This window comes from Mobula birostris, chromosome 20, assembly GCF_030028105.1.
Source record: "Mobula birostris isolate sMobBir1 chromosome 20, sMobBir1.hap1, whole genome shotgun sequence".
Taxonomy (NCBI): domain Eukaryota; kingdom Metazoa; phylum Chordata; class Chondrichthyes; order Myliobatiformes; family Myliobatidae; genus Mobula; species Mobula birostris.
Window position 1 is genome coordinate 25249804 of NC_092389.1, and position 23143 is coordinate 25272946.

The 23143-nt window shown below is 40.7% G+C and overlaps 1 protein-coding gene across 2 annotated transcripts in view; it reads right to left on the reverse strand.

Annotated features, from left to right (window-relative positions):
* Window positions 1-11340: 11340 nt before the first annotated feature.
* The window catches only part of LOC140185102 (myb/SANT-like DNA-binding domain-containing protein 2), a 52595-nt gene continuing 40792 nt past the window's right edge, over window positions 11341-23143 (reverse strand). For both annotated transcript variants that reach the window (XM_072238360.1, XM_072238359.1), the window contains exon 4: window positions 11341-18292. In XM_072238360.1, coding sequence (XP_072094461.1) covers window positions 17425-18292 — 868 coding nt within the window. In that variant the 3' untranslated portion in view covers window positions 11341-17424. The remainder of the gene's footprint in view (window positions 18293-23143) is intronic.

The following is a 23143-nucleotide window of genomic DNA, read 5'->3' on the forward strand; positions in this document are numbered from 1 at the left end:
GTCTCGGCCCAAAATGTCGGCTATACTCTTTTCCATAGATGCTGCCTCGCTTGCTGAGTTCCTCCAGCACATTGTGTGTGTTGCTCGGATTTCCAGCATCTGCAGATTTTCTCTTGTTTCTAATTGCAAAGATCAGAATTAAGCCCAGATACTGGAGCTATGAATTGACTTCACCACTTGCTGTCTTGAGGTTTGCGAAACTGCCATGTCTTCTGAAAGGCCAGGCAGCATCTGTAGGAAGAGGTGCAGTCGACGTTTCAGGCCGAGACCCTTTGTCAGGACTAACTGAAGGAAGAGTGAGTAAGGGATTTGAAAGTGGGAGGGGGAGGGGGAGATCCAAAATGATAGGAGAAGACAGGAGGGGGAGGGATAGAGCCAAGAGCTGGACAGGTGATAGGCAAAAGGGGATACGAGAGGATCATGGGACAGGAGGTCCGGGAAGAAAGACGGGGGGGGGCCCAGAGGATGGGCAAGAGGTATATTCAGAGGGACAGAGGGAGAAAAAGGAGAGTGAGAGAAAGAATGTGTGCATAAAAATAAGTAACAGATGGGGTACGAGGGGGAGGTGGGGCCTTAGCGGAAGTTAGAGAAGTCGATGTTCATGCCATCAGGTTGGAGGCTACCCAGACAGAATATAAGGTGTTGTTCCTCCAACCTGAGTGTGGCTTCATCTTTACAGTAGAGGAGGCCGTGGATAGACATGTCAGAATGGGAATGGGATGTGGAATTAAAATGTGTGGCCACTGGGAGATCCTGCTTTCTCTGGCGGACAGAGCGTAGATGTTCAGCAAAGCGGTCTCCCAGTCTGCGACGGGTCTCGCCAATATATAAAAGGCCACATCGGGAGCACCGGACACAGTATATCACCCCAGTCGACTCACAGGTGAAGTGTTGCCTTACCTGGAAGGACTGTTTGGGGCCCTGAATGGTTTTAAGGGAGGAAGTGTAAGGGCATGTGTAGCACTTGTTCCGCTTACACGGATAAGTGCCAGGAGGGAGATCATGAGGTGTGCCAGTGTTGATTATCAATGAGGTGGTGATGTTATTTCTAATCCACACACACCGGTCTCCCAGTGAGGAAGTCAAGGATCCAGTTGCAGAGGGAGGTACAGAGGCCCAATTTTGGAGCTTTTTAAAATCAGAATTATAGGAATGATTGTGTAAGCTGCTAAGCTGCAGTCAATAAACAGTATTAGTATTATCCAGGTGATCAAATGCTACATGAAAAACCAATGAGATTGCATCCACTGTCAACATACTGTGGCGATAGGGGAATTGTAGTAGGTCCAGGTCCTTGCCGAGACAGGAATCTTATCCACTCTCCAATAAGTTCAACCTATTGTTAACCCTTTACTGGAATTTGCCAAATAGCGGGCACTTGAAAACAGCAAAAACATGGGGGGGGGGGGGGGGGGTCAAGCCCTGACCACAAACACTAGGCTGTAACTCTAGATTCAGTCCTGAGTTTGAGTGCTGTCTCTGTGGAATTTGCATGTTCTCCCTGTGACCATATAGGTTTCCTCATGTAGGTTCCTCATTTGTTAAATAATTAGCCACTGTACCTTGTCCCCAGTGTGCAGGTAAGTGCAAGCTGGAGAGAGTTGAGGGAAGTGTGGAGGGGAAATGGGATTAGTTTAGATGGGTGCTTGATAGGTGCCATGGACTCAATTGCTTCATCCAAGATATCTCTAAAAATAAAGATTTCAAACCACAGAAATAAACCCAAGGACTTTGTCTGGAGTTTAAAGGAGCTTCAAAGCTGAAGAGAAGTCAACATCTTAGGCAGGGAATTAATGCAAACAGGACTTCAGACATCTGCAACATATACAGACATTTATTAATTGTGTGTGTGAATAGTTTGGAGATGATTATTGTCAATGACCCATATTCACATTGTAATTTGTTCACATTGAGATTAAGTGATAGCACAGTACTAGAAAGGCTAGACACCCCCTCTCCACCACCTTCTTCCTATTCCAGCACCTGCAACTCTAAAGGGACTCACACAAACCACAGGGTTGGGGGGGGGGGGGGGGAGAGAGGGAGAGAGAGACAAGAACAACTGAAAATAAGGTTACAGCAACAGAGCCAGAAGGGGATGAGAGGGGAGGTGCAGCAGTGTTAGATGAATCGGAAAGAGGTGATAGGCGAGCCAGGAAATTCAAACATCAAACTTTTTAATTATTTAAAATAACACCAAAGTAAGTCACCAAAATCACTGAAACACCCTGTGCTGCGGGTGTGACAAAAACTCTCCTGTTGCCCTCCCTACAGTTGTCTACACAGTTCTCCTCCTGTACTTCATCACCCTTGTCCATCAGGAGCAACAACAGTTCCATTCTCCCCACCTAGTTGCTGCTATGAATCACTAGCAACAGCTTCTCCCATCCTTGCACTATTATCACTGGTGTCTTCAGCCATGGGTCCTTCCTGGACCTCATAACTGCTCCTTGGCAGCACAATTTAATAATCACAAGGCGAGTGCCCATGTTACATCCCTCTAAAAATCCAGCAAAATATTGGGAAGCTCAATGTCAGCATCTTCAGTGAGACAGACACACCAATCGTTGTTTCAGTGCTTCTTCTTGGCAACACCCCATATCTTCACAACCCTGCTGCATATTCCACTTCAAAGTGAGTTTCTGATCACTTGACAATGTCTCACCTGGATAAGTTCCATTTTCCTACGTGATTTTGCCCAAATCAGTCCATGACCTGGGTTATCTGTTCCTGAAACCCATGCCATTGTTAATTCCAGTTTTCCAACGCTCTCCTAACCGGGCTCGTCAGTGCAACCTCTGTCTCTGCATTGTCCTGTTTGTCCCTGAGCATTGCATTCATTGGCCAACATTGACTTCCACAGAAGCCACACTTCGATGCTAAATTTTCATCTGCTCATCCTTAATTTTGAGACTGTGGTTTTGCCTGTGTTCTTCTTCGCCACTCAGAACCCTCCTAGATATCATGCCTCTCCAATTTAGAGCTCTTGACCATCATTCAATCTCCCTGCAGTGGCACGACAGGCTGGTTGAAATGCTGTATGACTCCAGTGAGCCAGCTTTGATCCTGGCCTTGGGTACTGTGTGGAACTTCCCCATTCTCTCTGCAACCACATGGTTGTTTTGGCTTCCTCCCATGTCCCAAAGGATGTGTAAGTTAGCAGGCTATCTGGTTGTGGGAACCTGGACCTAGTTTGTGGATGAGAAGGGGGTAATCTTTGTAGGCCAGGGTGGAGCTGAAGGGCATATGAGGAAAATAAAATGGGTCAGTGTAGGATTAGTACAAGTAGGCAGTTGATTGTCAGCTTTCACCCAGTGGGCTGCAGGGTCTGTTTCCATTATGCATGGCTCTATAAAAGGTTCAATGTCCCTTCTGACTTGAACTACATAACTCCCATGCACTGAGCACAACATATGCACTCTCCACTCTAATGGAATGCCCCAGGGAAGGGATTGAAGATTCAATTTGACGAGGAAACAGGCCAATTAGGGAAAATAAATCACAAAAAAAATTCTCTCCAATCTTTTAAGCATAAAAATAGCCCTAATTCCGACTCTTTGATATATATATCGTTGCATTGCATTATTCACTGGAGTGCAAACCACCACAAACATTTTAGAACGAGCGGACCTCATTATAGAGGGGTCAATTCACTAAGGACTGGGTCTGAAGTTCTGTGCGATATACGGAGCAGTTTGATTCAATGCTGCCCTCTCGTGGCCCAGCATCGAGTTACACTGCAAGCCACCAGATCTATTTTCATTATATCATTTCCCCAACTCCCAGGGAACAGCCACAATCAAAACTCAATGATGCATAAAAAACAGAGTTCTCAATGACGCACAGGGCATGCTTTCATCCTTGAGGGAAGCAACAATCTTTCTTGTTTTAAAGCCTAACAATGTGAGGACGACACAAGACCTAGCAGTATTGTGAAATTAATGGTAATTTGCAGCAGGATATTAAAAGGGTGGAGCACTGGGCAAATTTGAGGCAGCTGAATATGAGGCAGTTTAATGTCGAGAAATATCATCCAATGCATTTTGGTAGGAAGAATGAAGGGCAAATGTAGAATAAAGAACACTTTTCTATGTGTGCACAAGTCGATAAAAGTGGCAGGTTAGGTTGAAAAAACATTAACAAGGCATACACAATTTTGTGCTTCATCAACAGAGGCACCAAGTCCAAAAGGAAGGAGTAACATTGTTCCTTTATAGAGACTGGTCTGGCCTCAGCTTGAGTATTGTACTCAATTGGGGTCACATTATTTTGCACTTACAGGTTTCATTGTGAGTTCAAAGGAGATAAACGCGAATGGTGCTTTGGATAATGAACTCATTACCTAAAATGATTGAACAAGGCTGAGGGGGAGATCCGATAGAAAAATATTCAATGATGCAGGGTCTTGATATGGCAGATAGAGGCAGGCTGTTCCCATTGGTGGACAGTTCAAGGACTAGAGACCACAGGCATAAAATGTTGTTGAAGAGAATTAACAGGAATGTGAGGAAAACACTTAGAAAGCACGTGGCTTGAATCTGGAACTCTGCCCACAGATGTGATGGAACAGGTTCCCTTGCACTCTTCAGGAGGTAACTGGATAAACCTACAGCAAGGTAACATTTTTAACACTAGAGGAGCCAAAAGTTAGAATTAACAAGTTGCTCGCTCTCAGAAAGTCTCTGCAGGAATGATGGTTTAAATGGCCGCCTTCATACTGTAGCAAGGTTGCAAATTTACAGCTTAATATTGTGGTGACGGTATAGAATATGATTACAATCCAGAATGTATATTAAATGTTAATTTTGATCAATGCAACAGAAGCAGGGAATCCAAATTTTAAAGAATACTGATTATTTATGGACTGTACAAGGTGAATGATAAACATTTAATTGGAACCATAAGATGAATATATTACTGAGCAGTTCTCAAGGGCAGCTCTACATTACAATAACATTAGATTGGAATCTGTGGGATTTTAATGTACACTTGAATTTTTATAACTACGTGCTGTGCCTTGAAACCAATAACAAAAAAATGACAAGGAGCTTTTGGCAAGTCTATTTTCCAACGGATAATTTCTTTTGTAACAAACACCTGGCTGTAACAAGGAAACGGTAATCCCCGGGGAAATCTTTCAGAAACAACATTATTCCTGTTATAACTTCTCATTGTTTTGACATCAGCAGGATGTGCCTGCCCCAGCTCAGAGCTCAGCAAATGCTGGAGTCTGCACACAGACAGCTCTTGTGGAATTGCAAGAAACAGTAGCTGTTGAAGTTACGCAAGGAAAGTAAATGGACTGTAGTTTTCCCAGTTCATTTTCCTGATTTCATATGGCAACCCACATAGATGGTTGTGGAATAACATGTCTAAACCTCACTGTGCTCTCTACCTTCTATTGTTACACTGTTAATGGTCTAGAGCCCCACCACATCTCCTTTGCCAAACTCTTGGGCCTGTCCTAATTATTGTCTCATGTGGCCTGATGTTAAACATTTTGTCAATCATGTGAAACTACATAAAGGAACTACATAAATCAATGTTTCATTTGTTGAATTAACAGATTGCTATTAATTGAACTATGATGAGAATATTAAATCTTCAAAGCAGCGTGCAAGCATGGCTTCAGGCTGAGGTCCTGGATTCTGTGAAGATCCAGCTAGTGTTCGACCAACACCAAGAGGAACCAATGCCAATGAACTAGACAGAAAATTATGGTTCAAGATTGATGCTTTGCTTTGTGGTCTGCTGACCCTACTGGATTTACCAGTAATAGTAACTGAATGGGGTTAGGGCTGGACTCAGTGATGATGTCCCTACAGATTGAAGAACTACTCAATTTTTACAATTAACATTTATCAGAAATGGGTGGTAAAAGAGGAAAATGGCAAGTTAGGAAAATATAAAAAAAATAAGGCAATGAACTCAGGGCTGCATAGTGATCATACAAAGCTTCAAGCCAATTTATCTGATTATTTGTACTGGATTTATTACAAACTGCAGATGGAAAGAGCCATGTTGCTGGCATTGACCAGATTCACTGGGATAACAGTGAGAGATAATGAAAAAGAAAATTAAAATAAATATATCTATGAAATACAAGATTCAGCAGATGCTGGAAATCTTGAGCAACATACACAAAATGCTGGCAGAATTTAGCAAGTCAGGCAGCATCGATGGAGTGGAATAAACAGTCAACATTTTTGGCCAATAGTTGAAGGAGGTTCCCTCAAATCTGTGGGGATTACCTTTGAGGGGTGTTTACCACTGAAAAGACAGACTAATCCACATACAAACCTTAACAGAGATAGATGGGAACAAAATAGATAAATGTGGTAGCATATTTAAAAGGATTTGATTGACAAGACCAAACAGTAACTTTGCTCTGAACACACCTCAAAATTCTGTTCCTGAAAGGATCTCTCTAGCAGTCTGTTGGGAGTTTTTCTTGTTTGCTACACAGAAGTTTCCGCTGTCATACCGTACATGTTTCTGCCCTATTTTGTCGAGGCCAGTCGGTAGGAGGGTTGGGACAGAAGCAAATCTTCCAGCTTTGAACCTGCAAGTCACCTCTCAGCACTTCAACTAGTTAACAATTGATTGCAGCTTAACTCCACATGTGAACAGCACTATCAAAAAAACTATTCTAATATTGTTAATGAATTCCTACTGGAATTGACACTGGGGAGGAGTGTTTTAGATTCCTACCACCCTTCACATGTAGCTGTATTTAAGATCAACCCTTGAATGGCTAGATACTGCTTTTATATACCACAATCACTATTTTTCTATCAACTACTGTACATCAATTCTTCTCATCTCAGATACTGTAATGACAATAACAGCTAAACATTGAAGGGAATGAGTTTGGTCTGTGCAATAACCTGTCTCTTCAGCATCTGAACGTAAGCCCACCATACCTTTATGTCGTGCAGAGCCAAGCAATGATCAGTTGGAAAGGACGTATACAGTTGTGCTTGGCTTTGAGAGCTTTCATTACTTTGGTTTGATCTAATTCAAAGAGAAGCTGAAGCACTTGGTAATTAATTTTCATACACACTTCAAAGGAATAAATAACAACAAAAAGAATTTGGAACCTTCAATTTCAGATGATACTGAAATCAGTCCGTTCTGAGTTCAGATAACATTAAAACAGCAAGATCAACAGTTTACCTTGGCAAACGTCAGCATTGAGTTACCCTCGCTAGAAAGTAGGTTCAGTGATTACATAGAAACATAGAAAATAGGTGCAGGAGTAGGCCATTCGGCCTTTGAGCCTGCACCACCATTTATTATGATCATGGCTGATCATCCAACTCAGAACCCCGCCCCAGCCTTCCCTCCATACCCCCTGATCCCCGTAGCCACAAGGGCCATATCTAACTCCCTCTTAAGTATAGCCAATGAACTGGCCTCAACTGTTTCCTGTGGCAGAGAATTCCACAGATTCACCACTCTCTGTGTGAAGAAGTTTTTCCTAATCTCATCCTAAAAGGCTTCCCCTTTATCCTCAAACTGTGACCCCTTGTTCTGGACTTCCCCAACATCGGGAACAATCTTCCTGCATCTAGCCTGTCCAACCCCTTTAGGATTTTATACGTTTCAATCAGATCCCCCCTCAATCTTCTAAATTCCAATGAGTACAAGCCCAGTTCATCCAGTCTTTCTTCATATGAAAGTCCTGCCATCCCAGGAATCAATCTGGTGAACCTTCTTTGTACTCCCTCTATGGCAAGGATGTCTTTCCTCAGATTAGGGGACCAAAACTGCACACAATACTCCAGGTGTGGTCTCACCAAGGCCTTGTACAACTGCAGTAGTACCTCCCTGCTCCTGTACTCAAATCCTCTCGCTATAAATGCCAGCATACCATTCGCCTTTTTCACCGCCTGCTGTACCTGCATGCCCACTTTCAATGACTGGTGTATAATGACACCCAGGTCTCGTTGCGCCTCCCCTTTTCCTAATCGGCCACCATTCAGATAATAATCTGTTTTCCTATTTTTGCCACCAAAGTGGATAACTTCACATTTATCCACATTAAATTGCATCTGCCATGAATTTGCCCACTCACCCAACCTATCCAAGTCACTCTGCATCCTCTTAGCATCCTCCTCACAGCTAACACTGCCACCCAGCTTCGTGTCATCCGCAAACTTGGAGATGCTGCATTTAATTCCCTCATCCAAGTCATTAATATATATTGTAAACAACTGGGGTCCCAGCACTGAGCCTTGCGGCACCCCACTAGTCACCGCCTGCCATTCTGAAAAGGTCCCGTTTATTCCCACTCTTTGCTTCCTGTCTGCCAACCAATTCTCCATCCACATCAATACCTTAGCCCCAATACTGTGTGCTTTAAGTTTGCACACTAATCTCCTGTGTGGGACCTTGTCAAAAGCCTTTTGAAAATCCAAATATACCACATCCACTGGTTCTTCCCTATCCACTCTGCTAGTTACATCCTCAAAAAATTCTATGAGATTCGTCAGACATGATTTTCCTTTCACAAATCCATGCTGACTTTGTCCGATGATTTCACCGCTTTCCAAATGTGCTGTTATCACATCTTTGATAACTGACTCCAGCAGTTTCCCCACCACCGACGTTAGGCTAACCGGTCTATAATTCCCCGGTTTCTCGCTCCCTCCTTTTTTAAAAAGTGGGGTTACATTAGCCACCCTCCAATCCTCAGGAACTAGTCCAGAATCTAACTAGTTTTGAAAAATTATCGCTAATGCATCCACTATTTCTTGGGCTACTTCCTTAAGCACTCTAGGATGCAGACCATCTGGCCCTGGGGATTTATCTGCCTTCAATCCCTTCAATTTACCTAACACCACTTCCCTACTAACATGTATTTCGCTCAGTTCCTCCATCTCACTGGACCCTCTGTCCCCTACTATTTCTGGAAGATTATTTATGTCCTCCTTAGTGAAGACAGAACCAAAGTAATTATTCAATTGGTCTGCCATGTCCTTGCTCCCCAAACAGAGCAGGTTCCTTCAACATGACTGTTCAAATCTCTCAATTGCCTGCTGACTGTAGCTTAATGCATATCTATTAAAGACAACAGCCATCTGCAATCTGACACAACTAGCTACATCTTACATGTGGTCCGAGTGAATGCAGGAATCTGACTTGGCAGTGTTGCAAGCCCAAATTTACCCTTGTATATCCACACAAATATTCCAACACGGATCACTAGATCTACTCAAGGATCTTCAAACCCATGGATCTTTAGGGTCAAAGTGGCAATCTGTACATGTCTTTAATTCATCTTGGCAACATTTCTGCTACTAATGAATACAATAATGAACTTTAAAATTAACATAATTGATCTTGTTTTTAAGGAATAAATGGGATTGCTTCTTATTGGGAAGAAAAACACTCATTCACTTTCCATAATAATTCTGTACCAGGATAGCAATGCTTTCTGAGCAACAAGTTTGCAAAGACTCAGTTATGCAGGTGTCTGAAGGGTGTTATTTTTCATATTTTTTCAGGATTCCAACATAGCAGCATATTTAAACAAGTAGTACTGGTGTACATTTGCACTGCAGTGTGACTCTATGAATGCTTTCTTGATTTTTCATTGGAGATACTCGGTTGCTTCAATATTACTTTTAATTAACTATCATATTAAAAGTCACTTGCCCATCAGTTCTTCATTGCTGAATGCAGTTTGCTCCCGGCCTTAGGCAGAGGCTTCAATAAGTTACAACTTCACCACCTCAACACATGTATTCAATATTGGATTCACCTTCCCCATTCCTCCCACCACTACCTTTACTGTATCTTGCTGTGGTTATGCAAGTGAACCATTACTAATTCAAAACCACCAGTTTTCATGACTATCTGGGCCAAAAGCTTCAGCAGAAACACACATTTTCAGAAACAATATTAAACAAATTTCTTCTCCAGTGCCCAAGCCAATGTTGAACCCACAACCAAAATTAAATACCTTTTATGTACAACTCCTGCTGTGACTAATCAAGAAATCTTATCTTCAGTTGCCAAGAGTTTCTTGTGGGACCACTGGACATTGTGGACTGCTGTCTGAACTTCTTTGAGTTATTTAGAGTTAAAAGGTGTCCTACAGCAGAGTAATAAACAATGATTGACCAACAATTTAGTGACAAATGAACACTTTCCCAATTGTGACTTTATTGAATTTGGTGTCAAGTTTGACAGGAAGATAGGTGAAGGTATTTGAAGTTTAACATTAAGTGACTTTAGACAAGGCATAGGTCTTTCCCCACCACAAATTAGCCAGAACTGCTGTTTTTGATCAATGGAAGACATTCCAAGAACTTCTTGGCACAACACCATTTTCATGCTCTCAAAGTGTTGCAGCTCTATTGGAAATAATAACCTTTGTAATGAAAAGTGAAATTCATCAAGGTTACAAAAATAAACGATTAAATCTCTGACCATTTAAAGGATTTTCAAGTACAGTCACACAAAGTGATGCAAAATTTAAGTGTTGCCTGTGGGAATTTGCACACTCTATGAAACTCCACTTGGGAGCTCCAATTTCCTTCGAAACTGAAAGAGGTGCATGGCTGCCTGATTAGATAACTACCCTCTGTGTAGGCGAATGGTAAGAGAATCAGAATGAAGTTGATTAAGATGGGGGGCAGAGAAATGGAACTGATGGGAATGTTGTGAGAGCTATCATAAATCAGTAGACTGAATAGCCTTCCATGCAATTGACAAGTGTCAACAAGCTGCAGAACTTGCCCTTCAATGGGAAAAGATAAAAGTACGACAGGTGAAACATGATATAAACATAGGGAAATACCGCAACTTCATGCAATTTAATAAAAAAAAAGGAAAAAGTAATTAAAATGAAGACTGCAAAACCTCACAGACCTAATTTCCACCATAGGTCATTGAAATTGGATTACAAAAATCGAGCAAACTAGAGAGATGATCTTCCACAGCTCAATTCAATGTGCTGGATTCAATAACACTGGACAACAAAAATTTTGCTTCCTGAATATTGTAGATGTATCTTATGTTTAATCAATGCATTTGACTTGGAGGACATACAGAGATGCCTTAAAGAATGGTGCTGGAACTGAACTTCTGAATACTCCAAGCTATAATCGCGTTGCATGGCCATGGGATTGGTTATGGCTTCTCCTCTACCTCTGCGTCCACTATTTGGTCATTGGCAGCTCTTCACTGAACTTCCATTCAACTCTGTGACTTTGTGTTCAAGATATTCTGAGTGCACATTGTAATAAGTTTAATGTAGCCTTGTGTTTCTTTTTTCCAAGCATGAAATCTGAAAGATATTGCTTCAGTAGATAAAGTATCCACACACACAAATAATAGTCATAATGATCTTTAATATCTAATAATTTATAGCTTAATGCTGCATCAAGAGAATACAAGACATATCTCACCAAAACAGCCCAGAGTCGTTAGGAGTTTCCATTGAAAATAATGGAAAATCCCCAAAGTTCTTTAGTAGGGGCAGTGAGTGAGGACTATATTGTGAATCAAAAGACCTTGTCTTGATCACTTGGAACCAACATTCTCATCCATACTTACTTTTCAGTCACAAGCATTTGCTAGTCAGCAGTGATGCTATATTTTTTCCTTAAAGGATAAATCATTTCATAAAGTATTACAATATAATTGATAACAGCAGGGATAAATACCACATAATATTTCAGTTAAGAAAAAAAATGGAAAACAACATGTTCATGTTTCTGTTGCCATTCTGTGATTACTTTCAAAAATTCAAAGTTAGGTTTTAATACCACCACAAAATGTGGTTACTTGGACGGATCAGCCGCCTGCTGAGGAAATGTCTTCACACTTTGCCCTGATCCAGCCGTCATACTATTCATGTGCATCATTGGTCAGCTAAACAAGAGGAATGGCTGCCCGGTTTAAAATTAAAGCTTTACGCTGCTTAATTACAGAAAAAACAAAATCTGAAATAAAACTTTGGAAAAATCAGAACATAAAAATGTAAAAATACAATTTCTTTTTGTTTAAATTTACTTCTAGCCATATCTTCATCTTTATATGCTCAACAGTGTCTATACTAAGAATGGTACAGTTCAGCCTACCTGGTCAGTCAATGCTCAGAACAGTAGCTTGCTCTGGGTATTTTCTCCAGTGATTTGGGTTTTGTTTTGCTGACTGTTTCATTTGGTCTTCAATTATGTGGGAATTGTAATCCTACGTAAATTAGGGAGGGCTTAAAACGGATATATTTCAATGTTCACTCAACACAACCTTAACGTTGCACCTGGACAAGCTTCCAAACAGTGTACACTCTGGCAACCTGACAGAACAAAGAAAGATGCAGTCTGTAATTGCAGATTCAGGAGTTTTAGCATCACTGGCTGATGCAAAACTACATACAGAACAGTCCAGCACTTTTTAGTGGGGTTGGAATGTTTCCTGGATGCCCAAGTTGTAGATTCATGAAACTTTTCAGCAGCACTTCAAAATTAGGATGCAGATGTACACTCAGTCAACGTCTTTCTTAGGGTCACAGGTTGAGTCAAAAGTTTACAGGATAGCTGATGAAGAGAGCAAAATTAAACATTTACTGGTTTCCAATGGAAGAAAAGTGGAGGGATCTTCTTGAAAGTCTAAATTGGAAGCTGCCCCAATAATCTTGTAGGTAAGGACATCATCTAGTATAATGCTAAACTTTATACACAACAAAATTCCTGAGTTGTATTTTATTGGCCAATATCCTGGGCAAAAGCAGATATAATTGGTTTCAACGCCTGGGGAACGAGATGACAGGTGTTCATGATCATAATACAGTGACACCACGAGAGAGCAAGGATGCCATTAATGGTGGGGATTTTGGAAACACTTGCCATGTTGTCTCGTCATAATCAGTCAACATTCAATGTTTAGGTTCATAAGCCAAAATTATGCAATCTACTGGAAGGATACTTCTATCTGCAGAACCATACTCAAAGTAACAGTTGGCAGAGGACTCTCGGAAAGTAACTAGAAGAGAGATATGCTGCTTTGAGCAAAACTGTATCAAATCTTTTCATTAAACTGTTTCAGAAAGAAAGTTCATTTTAATTCAGATCCACATAATTGAACGATAGGTGTATTTCTTTCAGGATTAACAAGTCGGGAATCAAACTGTAATTAAAAGATCAGTCTGAATCTAAAACTTTGCATAGTTTCCAAGATCTATGTCCAAACATTGATCTCAACTGTACAACTTGTAATTATATGTCAGTTTCAATTCGATAACAAAATTCTGATCATAATTAGATCCCTCACAATAGCATATTTGAAGATATGGAAATTCATGTTTAGGGAAAGTGACATTCATTTCAAAACTTAAATACTGACCAATACAAAATTAAAAATTAAATAACCTAAGTGTCCATAAGACCTGTGACATTATTTCAGGTTAGGTATTGAAATAATGCTAAGTTGTTTTTTTAAATTCACAAATACTTCAGGGTACAAATAGCAATCTACACTGTCTGTGCCCAAAACCACAGACAAGGGAGAGTTTTCAAAGTGCACCTCAAGTTTAATATTAATTTCCAATATTCAAAATACAATTTTGTTTTTGTTGGGACCAGGATTTACCCTTTGAATAGAATTAATGGTGCCCACACAACCACAAAGATGAGGCTGCCTTGTAATGTTACTGGAAAACAACTTCCCCAAACTATATATTCTGAGTGAAAGACAATTAGTTCCGATTGAATTGGATGAATGTTTTTGGGAGTATCGAGGGAAAAGTCAACAGCCCAAATTCTTCAAAATGCTTCATTCTGTTTTGAGGCAAAATTATCTAATCATCTTGAGACTGTGATTAATACCAAAATACTTTGTGTGGCACTAACGGATTACCTTTAGATTACAATTTGGAAATTAATTTACTGAAAAGTTTAGGAAGTAATCATTGTGACATGTCAACGCACAAAACAAAAATGTAACCTTTTCATAAAGAGAAGAGTAAAATAGTGAAGTTGGGCTGAGTTGCAATGATTGCTGCTTATGGAAATTACATTTTGCAACTTCGAGTGCCTTGCCCCTTTCTTTCACTGTACGAGCTACTTCAAATGTAGCACCCCAAGTAGTACCAGCAATATCACCAGAGAACTTCCAATCAGTTTTCAATCAAAACAGCTCCAATTAGGTGTTCTGGAGGAGTTTGAGGATATGTGACGTTAACACATACCACATCTTTTAGTGGAGAGAAACACTAAGGGAAAAGTGCTCTCATGAAACTTGGAGCACCCCCCCCCCACCCATTCCCAATGACAGCTTTTATTGTATTTTAAAACAGTTACATTTTACTACAATGTGGTACTGCTTGTAAAAAGCATCACATCGGGAAATTAAAGCCAGATTAATGAGAATAAAGAACAGATTTCATGTTGCATTTGTGTCGCACTAGCTGACAGATCATCCAGCAGGGGCTCTCAACCCGGAGTCCAAGGACCCTTCAGTTAATGGTAGGGGTCCATGACAAAAAAAAAAAAAAGTTTGGGAACCCCTGCCATAGAGGAATGAAATTAATAATTTGGACTCCTTACAGTGTATGGGAGCACAGGAATGATCTCTTGCTACTTTGCATTCCATAATCCAGATTATAATTATTCATAGACACAAATTCTGCTGCCCTGCCAAAACATCAATGTTCTCACACTAAATTGCTGAAATAAAGCTTTCTGCTGTATTCTTCTGCCTTCTGTCAAAGGAATCAGTTCATGAAATGCAACTCAAGACAGGACAACCTCTATATTATCTTGTCAGATAGCGTACAGGTCCAGACAGTAAGTAGTAGCTCACAAAAGGGGAGGAAGAAACAAGTTTGAAATATCCTGGCCTTGCCTGAGCAAGTTATTACACCAGATCCAATGGTATATCCTGTCAAACAAAGATCGGAGGACACCCAACAGCAAGAAATAGGGCGCCTGATAGCTTATTCACTTCAATGCTCAAAGCTATGCCTCTGCTGTCTTCCATAATCATTGTAAAGTCACAGACAGCAGAAGAAATCTGGGAACTTTCTCGTCTACTTAGCTGTGTCTTTGAACCTATAGAAGCATAACCAGCGCTCAGTGATAATTAAACACAAGGGATTCTTCAGATGCTGGAAATCTGCATTTCCATTCATTTTCTGTGTGTTGCTCTGTGGCTTTCTAGCATCTGCAGGATTTCTTGTGTCTGTTGCTCAGTGAAATCTATTGTCAACTTAAAAGCTTCATTTCTTATTGGACTGAGAAATAAAGCTTTGCAATGTCTGTTTCACTAGTTGCCAGAAAGAAATAGAACTTTTTATAACTGGATTTTTTTTAAAAATAGCATATATTTTTTCACTTAAGTTCTTGTTTGGCACGGGCTGTCAATACCAAATGTACGTCTGAAATTTTAAAAGACACTCTAGCATTATCTATTGAATAGCGATTGGGGATTTTACAGTGAAGTTTTAGATTCCCAACATTTTCAGATTAGGGAGAACATATTCAAAGTAAGATGACACTATTTAACAAACCAGGATTAAGCTTCAATATATTCATAGCTTCATAGCTTATTCTTATTAAAATAGTTAGCTTAAAAGGACTGAAGAGCAACAGCAAGATTTTCTCTCACTTTGTCTCCAAGGTCTTAAAATATCCTCACAATATCAAAAGCTCACCACAAAAGATGTTTCAAGTCATTCACGTTTCATTAGTAACTCAACAGATGTGGACACTACAACTTAAAGGGTGAAAAACAATGAAAAGGTGGGAATGGCCATTATTTCAAAAAACTTGGAATATTAACTCTGAAACAAAGGTTTCATTGGACCCATTTTGCATAGGAAAAACTTAGCCTGTAATTTGTACCAAGTCCTAGTTAGAGAAATAAAGTGCCCCCATTTCACACAAATGTCACAGAGTTATACCTTAATTCATAGCACACTGCAATACTGAAGTCCTAACTTCCATCAGCTGACCTGTGCACTGACTGGTAGGAAAAATATATTCGAAATGCTCAAAACCCTGATAGCTTGTGCAAATCCACAAGCTCGGTCAAAGACTGGATTGTTTGATGTAACTGACTGTGGAAGACCACTTTTGGGGTGAAACTGACTGGTGCTAACAAGGCATTTTCCTTCTGACTGTATAGGGAGAGTACTAACTCAAACAAATAAATTGGGGTTATATTCAATTATTATTGAAGGTAGAAATCACTCATGGAATCTTTGCACTGAATCTCATTCAAAGGGTGCTGCTTGCACTCATTAGTTAAGTTGGTAAATCATACCAGTGCCTGTCAAGGGTGGAGTAGACGACTGACTTTAAAATAGTTCCAGGTAGAAATTGTCAAGAAACAAACTGCTGGAGAATCTCATCAGGTCAATGCAAATAATCTGAGATCAATACACTGAGACCATAAAGTATATGAACTAGGATTCAACTCATGAAGAGTTCAAATGCACATTTGCAATCTACCACAGATCCAAACTTTCATATTTTTTTTTGTCCATCTGCTGCCACTGCATTTACCCCAACCTAGCCAAAATGTTCAGTATGTGCTCAGATCAAACACACAATATTTTCCAGGCACTATGCACGTGAGTTTAAGTGCCAGGAAAATTGCAGCTGGACAGTTTGGAGCTTGGTCACGACCATAACAAAATCAGGTTCTTGGGATTGTGTTTCTGTTAACAATTGGGTCATATTTTATCAAAAGGAGGAAAATTAAATTAACACTTTGGCCAACTGAGGCTACTCCAGAGCAGCTTCTAAACAATGAAAAAGGAACCAGAGATTCCTTCTTTGCAAGTTCAATGCTAAGTTCAGTGGAAAAGGCATGCATGCAGATACATCCCATTTCAATTCCATCTTTCCCTTTCTCCATGTTTGGATTTGCACCCAACTAAATTGGTTGCATGGCCTGTAACCCAGTGAAGTCACCACAAAAGTGACTGGTGGATAGACTACTGGGCAATGCTAAAACCACAGAATGCAAGTAAAGCAAACATCTCAACATACCATCACTTCAGTGTAACATTTAGATGCTCCCACAACCTGCATTCCTGCCCTAAACTGGTTAGCCTGTAACTCAACTCAACTTAACTGTAACCAAGACATTAGACCTTTCAGTGTAGTTAAAGTACTGGGGCTCCAACAATCACTTTCAAGAGTTGAACTTTAAATCCACAGAGCAGACCAACTCTAAACTACATGTCTAGCATTTCAGCTACTGTCTTGCACTTCCATTCCAATTTGTTTTGAGCAAAGTGACTCAATTTCTTGTTTTTCTCTCTCAGCCGTAATAGTATTGAAACCCTTCAAGTACAGTAAATGTGGGAAGCTTTAAAATCAAAACCCTGACATTATTGCAGTTCTAAATGTGACCAGGCAGAAATCTTTGTACATCACAATTGAATATGTTGGCTCTGGTTGGAATTTACTTTGTGAACCGTAAAGAATACCCCATGGCTTTTTCCAAACACTCCTGCACGCAGCCTGAAGAGAGATACTCTTTTTCTACTTCTATAAATTTGATGTAAATAGATCTGGAGATGGCTCCTGCTCGGCAGTTTTCAGAGAGGAAGCTGTTGATTGAACATGTCTCCATGCCCAGCATCTTGACTGGTGGTTGAAAGTGTTGCAGTATGCACTGGCGGATGGTTTGCTCCTCTGCCACACCTAGATAACAGTAATGAATTTTTGACTTCATTTCACTGGCATCACTAACTTCATTTTCCAAAAGCGATGGTCCTGCAGTACTGCCACTCGAGTCCCGCTGCAGCGACACCCTTGGCAGCACCCGAATGCCGTAATCTCGCCGTGGGGAAAGATTCTCGCCCTCTGCCTCTTCACAACCAATGACATATAGGCCATTAGTATCCGGGATCCCGCCCGGAAGCAAATATTGTACGGTGTTGTCACTGGCTGCACGGGAAAGGGCAATGGGTATCCATTCAAAAGCAAAGTGTAGCTCAAGACAACGTGCCTCACTTTTTGTGATCTCAAATAGCTTGTAATAGACTTTCTTCCAGTTCATTTTTTGACGCTTAACAGCGATCACTTTGCCTTCTGGTTTATCTGGATTTAAATATTCCTTCAGTCTCTTTCCAACCGGCACCTGCGAGCTGATTTCTGCATAATGATATCGTATGTCCTCGACCCATCTCGTATTATAACCAATAGCAAAGATACCAAGTTTATTTGCAAAGTACGTACTGCCGAGATCGTCATAGCTTTGGAAATCCTGCCACCGTGGGTGGACTGAGTCCAATAGTGCCGTGAGGGCTTGCAGAATCTCTGGTTTCCTTGAAAAGAGCAAACAGTAGAGAATCAGAAATCACTACAAACTGGGCACAGGTAGTAACTCACAAACAGCAAAAGAGTGAGGAGGCAAGTCATTTGGTAGATTATCCCAACTAGACACATTCTATCATCCTTTAACTACAGTCCTGATTTTTTTTCCTTTAAAATATACATTCAGTTTCTCCATTGAAAGACGGGAAGCATCCTGGCAGGACAGTCCAAATCATGAAGATATGCAAATTTGCAAGTTATCATCTCACATTACTTGTTTTTTTCCCCCCAATTTATCTTAAATCTGTCTTCCACCCCAGCATTTAATGGAAAACGTTTATAATTTGTTATATTCAGAGAAGCTGACAAAATGTATTTAAAGATGTACCGCAGTCTGATTGAGGATACATTTCACAAACAATTCATGTACTGGCCTCTGCTGCCAAAGTGAAACTGTCACACGTTGGCAATCTCTTCTCAAAGCATACAGAATGGTTGAAGCATTAGTCTTCCAACAATGAAACTCCCCGTTACTCAAGCAGTCATTGCAGTTCTTCCTCACTAGATGGAGTAGAGCATCGAGACGATGATGTTGACTCTTGGATTTGGCAGGACAGTTCAATCGGCAATTATGGTCAAATATTAAACAAGGTTGTTCGTATCAGTCAATGAATGTGGCTCCTCAGAGAAGGGAGAAGTGGAAAGAATTAGATTGCTCTGAGAGTCTAGGGAGGAATGATGGAGGGTGTAAGAAAGTAAGATGCCTGTAGAAGCCATACATCTGTTCTCTATACCGTGTTGCGTGTTTATTGTTGTAACTAGTCACATGAGTAGGGACATGGTAAAAGCAAAGGGAATACTACTCTGCTCATTGCAGTTTGTAGTAGTTGGGGACCAGTGGATCTCATATCTTTTGCTGATCACTCCATTGTGCTCAACCTACACTTGGGTATGCTTAAGTTTCATTGCTACAAGATTGTATGTTTGCCAATTGCTACTAAAGGATCGAAAACATATCCTTGACTTTTGGAACAATCATTATTGGAGTGAGAGCGCATCATGCAAATATAACAAACCCTTAGGGTTGCCAGCAGTGGCAATTGTTTTGGTTTGGATGCTACAATGCCAAGGTGGTCAAATTAAGATGATCAGACATGATTGCATCACCAGTTCTTCACTGATAATTCTTTCAAAAGCACAAGTTTTTTGTCTTTGTCAATAAGTCAGTATGTGATATGAAGACCCACTTTGTTTACATGAACTATCCACATTTTCATGTTTCCATTTTTGGACATCACATTTCGGATTCATACCCCAATGATGTCCTTTAACCACACATAATCTGGGCTAAACATCTAGTTCAATGGAATTTATGCAGTAACTAAGAAATATTTACAAACAGGATTGAGCAGCCTGGGAGTTTGGGATGGATATCTAAAGTTTGAGCCATATATCACACCCTTGATACACCAAATTAACAGATCGGGCAACAGTCAACAGGGGGTACATTCACTGAACTTTCTGCCAACTAATTTAGGTGCAATATTTTCAACTTCATTTCATCGAAGTTAGTACTCCTGTTCATTATACTACTTTAAATATTGAGCAATATCAGAACATTCCTTAAAGCTGTGGAGTTGGATTGTTTAAAAAATAAAAACTGTCAATCAACTGAAAATTAATTGGGAAATCAAAGTACAAAAATTATCCATCAGTCAGTGCCTTCCCTTAATCAGCCTGAAAGTTGCTTGTTTGCAGAAGTGTACTTCAAAATTCTACTTAATGAACTATCAGATTAACACATCTCATGTTAAGCAAGGTCCTATTCACACTTCGGTCAGCAATGGGGAGTTATCAACCTTCAGTGTTCCAGGATTTGCCAACAGCACCACAGGGACCATCACCAGACTATGCCATTATGAATGTATTCACAACAGTAGCGTTTACTTTAACACATACAGTGCCTATAAAAATATTCACCCCCTAAAAGTTTTCGTTTTATTGTTTTACAACATTGAATCACAGTGGATTTTTTTTTGACACTGATCAACAGAAGACTCTTTCATGTCAAAGTGAAAACAGATCTCTACAAAGTGATCTGAATTAATTACAAATGTAAAAAAAAATAATTGATTGCATGAGCATTAACCCCCCCCCCCACCACCTTTAATATGACACACCAAATCATCACTGGTGCAGCCAATTGGTTTTAGAAGTCACATAATTAGTTAAATGGAGATCTGTTTTTGGAGAAGTGTGCAGTCAAGGCGTTTCAATTAATTGTGGTAAAAAATACATCTGTACAGGTGTCCCCCGCTTTTCGAACGTTTGCTTTATGAAACCTCACTGTTACGAAAGACCTACATTAGTACCCCATTTTCGCTAACAGAAGGTGTTTTCACTGCTACAAAAAAAATCAGCGCACGATAAAAGGCAGGGCGCGCCCCGAGCAGCCGCTCTCCCCCGGATTCGGAACGGTATTGTTTTAACACATGCCTGTGAGCAGTCGTTTGCAAGATGAGTTCTGAGGTATTGGAAAAGCCTGAAAGAGCTCGTAAGGGTGTTAAACTTAGCATAAAACTAGACATAATTAAGCGTTTTGATCGTGATGAACGAAGTAAGGACAACGTGAGTTTGGCTTGTGGAAAGTGACGAAGATGATGACCAAGAACTGATAGATGAAGAGCTGATGCAATTGGAAGAGGAAAGAATAACAATCGAAACCGAATGCAGTAGCGAAATGAACGTGAAGCAACTGCATGAGATTTTCGTTGCAATGATAAAGTACGACTTTAATTTTGAAAGGGTATGTAGGTTTAGGGGATATTTGCAAGATGGTTTGAGTCCTTACAAAGAACTGTATGATAGAAATATGCGCGAGGCTCAGCAGTCAAGCAAGCCTTCCACATCAGCCACAGCAGACGACGAACCTCGACCTTCAACATCGAGGTGAGCAGTCATAGAAGATGAGCCGCCTGCTCAAATAGAAACAAACGATGATGAGATGACACCCCAGTGTCACACCACCCCAACCCCCAGGCCACGGACAAATACCGATTTGCGGAAAATGCAGCGGTAGCCAGGAGGCACACAGCACACCTTTAAGAAAAAAGCCAAAATAAACATGCTAATTAATTAAGTGCCACCCCACATGTAAATGTCGGCCCAGATCAGAGGTGATGCAATCGGAAATTGGCACTGATCTGGGCTGACAATTACGTGTCGGGCGGCACCTAATTAATTAGCATGTTTATTTCGGCTTTTTTCTTAAAGATGCGCTGTGTGCCTCCCGGCTACCACTGGACCACTGCATGATTCCCGGCAATGTATCGCTCGGCGGCCTGGAGGGTGGGGGCCACTGCACCATCCCAGCCTGCGACAACTCAGTCTAACACACCATCATCAGTGTGCTCGGTACTGTCCCGATTCCGGTAAGTGATACTACACTGTACATACATTATTTCTACAGGCTGTGTATTTTTACGTGTTATTTGGTATAATTTGGCAGATTCATAGCTTGAAGGTTACTGGAGAGCATTTGCGCCGTGTTTTTGCCAACAGCGCTTGCGTGAGATTTTCGCTTCGGCGAACAGTGCAGTAATGATTGTGGAAAAGTATTTCTACTTTATATAGACTGTGTATTTATCGTATTATTTCTGCTTTTACTACATGTTACTGTTATTTTAGGTTTTGTGTGTTATTTGGCATGATTTGGTAAGTTATTTTTGGGTCTGCGAACACTCACAAAATTTTCCCATATAAATAAATGGTAATTGCTTCTTCGCTTTACGACATTTTGACTTACAAACCGTTTCACAGGAACGCTCTACCTGTATCTGGAAGGTCCAAGTGCTGGTGAGTCAGTGTCCTGGCAAAAACTACGCCATGAAGACAAAAGAACACTCCAAGCAACTCCGCAAAAAGGTTTTTGAAAAGCAAAAGTCAGGACATAGATAAATAAATTTCCAAGTTACTGAATATATTGGAGTCCAGTCAATCATCAAATGGAAAGCATATGGCACAGCTGTGAATCTCCCGAGAGCAGGCCATCCTCAAAAATTGTGTGACTGTGCAAGAAGAGGACGAGTGAGGGAGACGGCACATACAACTGTCAGCCGGAAGCCTCTCCAGTCGCAGCTTTATCGGAGAGTGGCAAAGAGAAAGTCGCTGTTGAAAAAAAAACAACTCACCATGAAATCTCAGCTAGAGTTTGCCAGAAGACATGTGGGAGTCTCTGAAGTCAGCTGGAAGAAGATTCTATGTCTGATGAAACCAAAATTGAGCTTTATGACCATCAGAATAAATGTTATGTTTAGCGTAAGCCAAATACCGCACATCATCAAAAACACACCATCCCTACTGTGAAGCATGGTGATGGCTGCATCACGCTGTGGTGATGCTTCACTGCAGCAGGCCCTGGAAGGCTCGTGAAGGTAAATGGCAAAATGACTGCAGCAAGATACAGAGAAATCCTGGAGGAAAACTTAATGCAGTCTGCAAGAGAGTTGCAACTTGGGAGAAGATTTGTTTTCCAGCAAGGCAATGACCCCAAGCACAAAGCTAAAGCTACACAGGAATGGCTTAAAAACAACTAAGTTAATGTCCTGGAGTGGCCAAGTCACAGTCCACACCTCAATCCAATTGAGAATTTGTGGCTGGACTTGAAAAGGGCTGTTCACTCACAATCCTCACACAATCTTACACAGCTTGAGCAGTTTTGTAAAGAAGAATGGGGAAAATTGCAGTGTCCAGATGTACAAAGCTGATCGAGACCTATCCACACACACTCAAGGCTATAATTGTTGCCAAAGACGCATCTACAAAATACTAAATTAAAGGAATGAGTACTTATGCAATCAGTT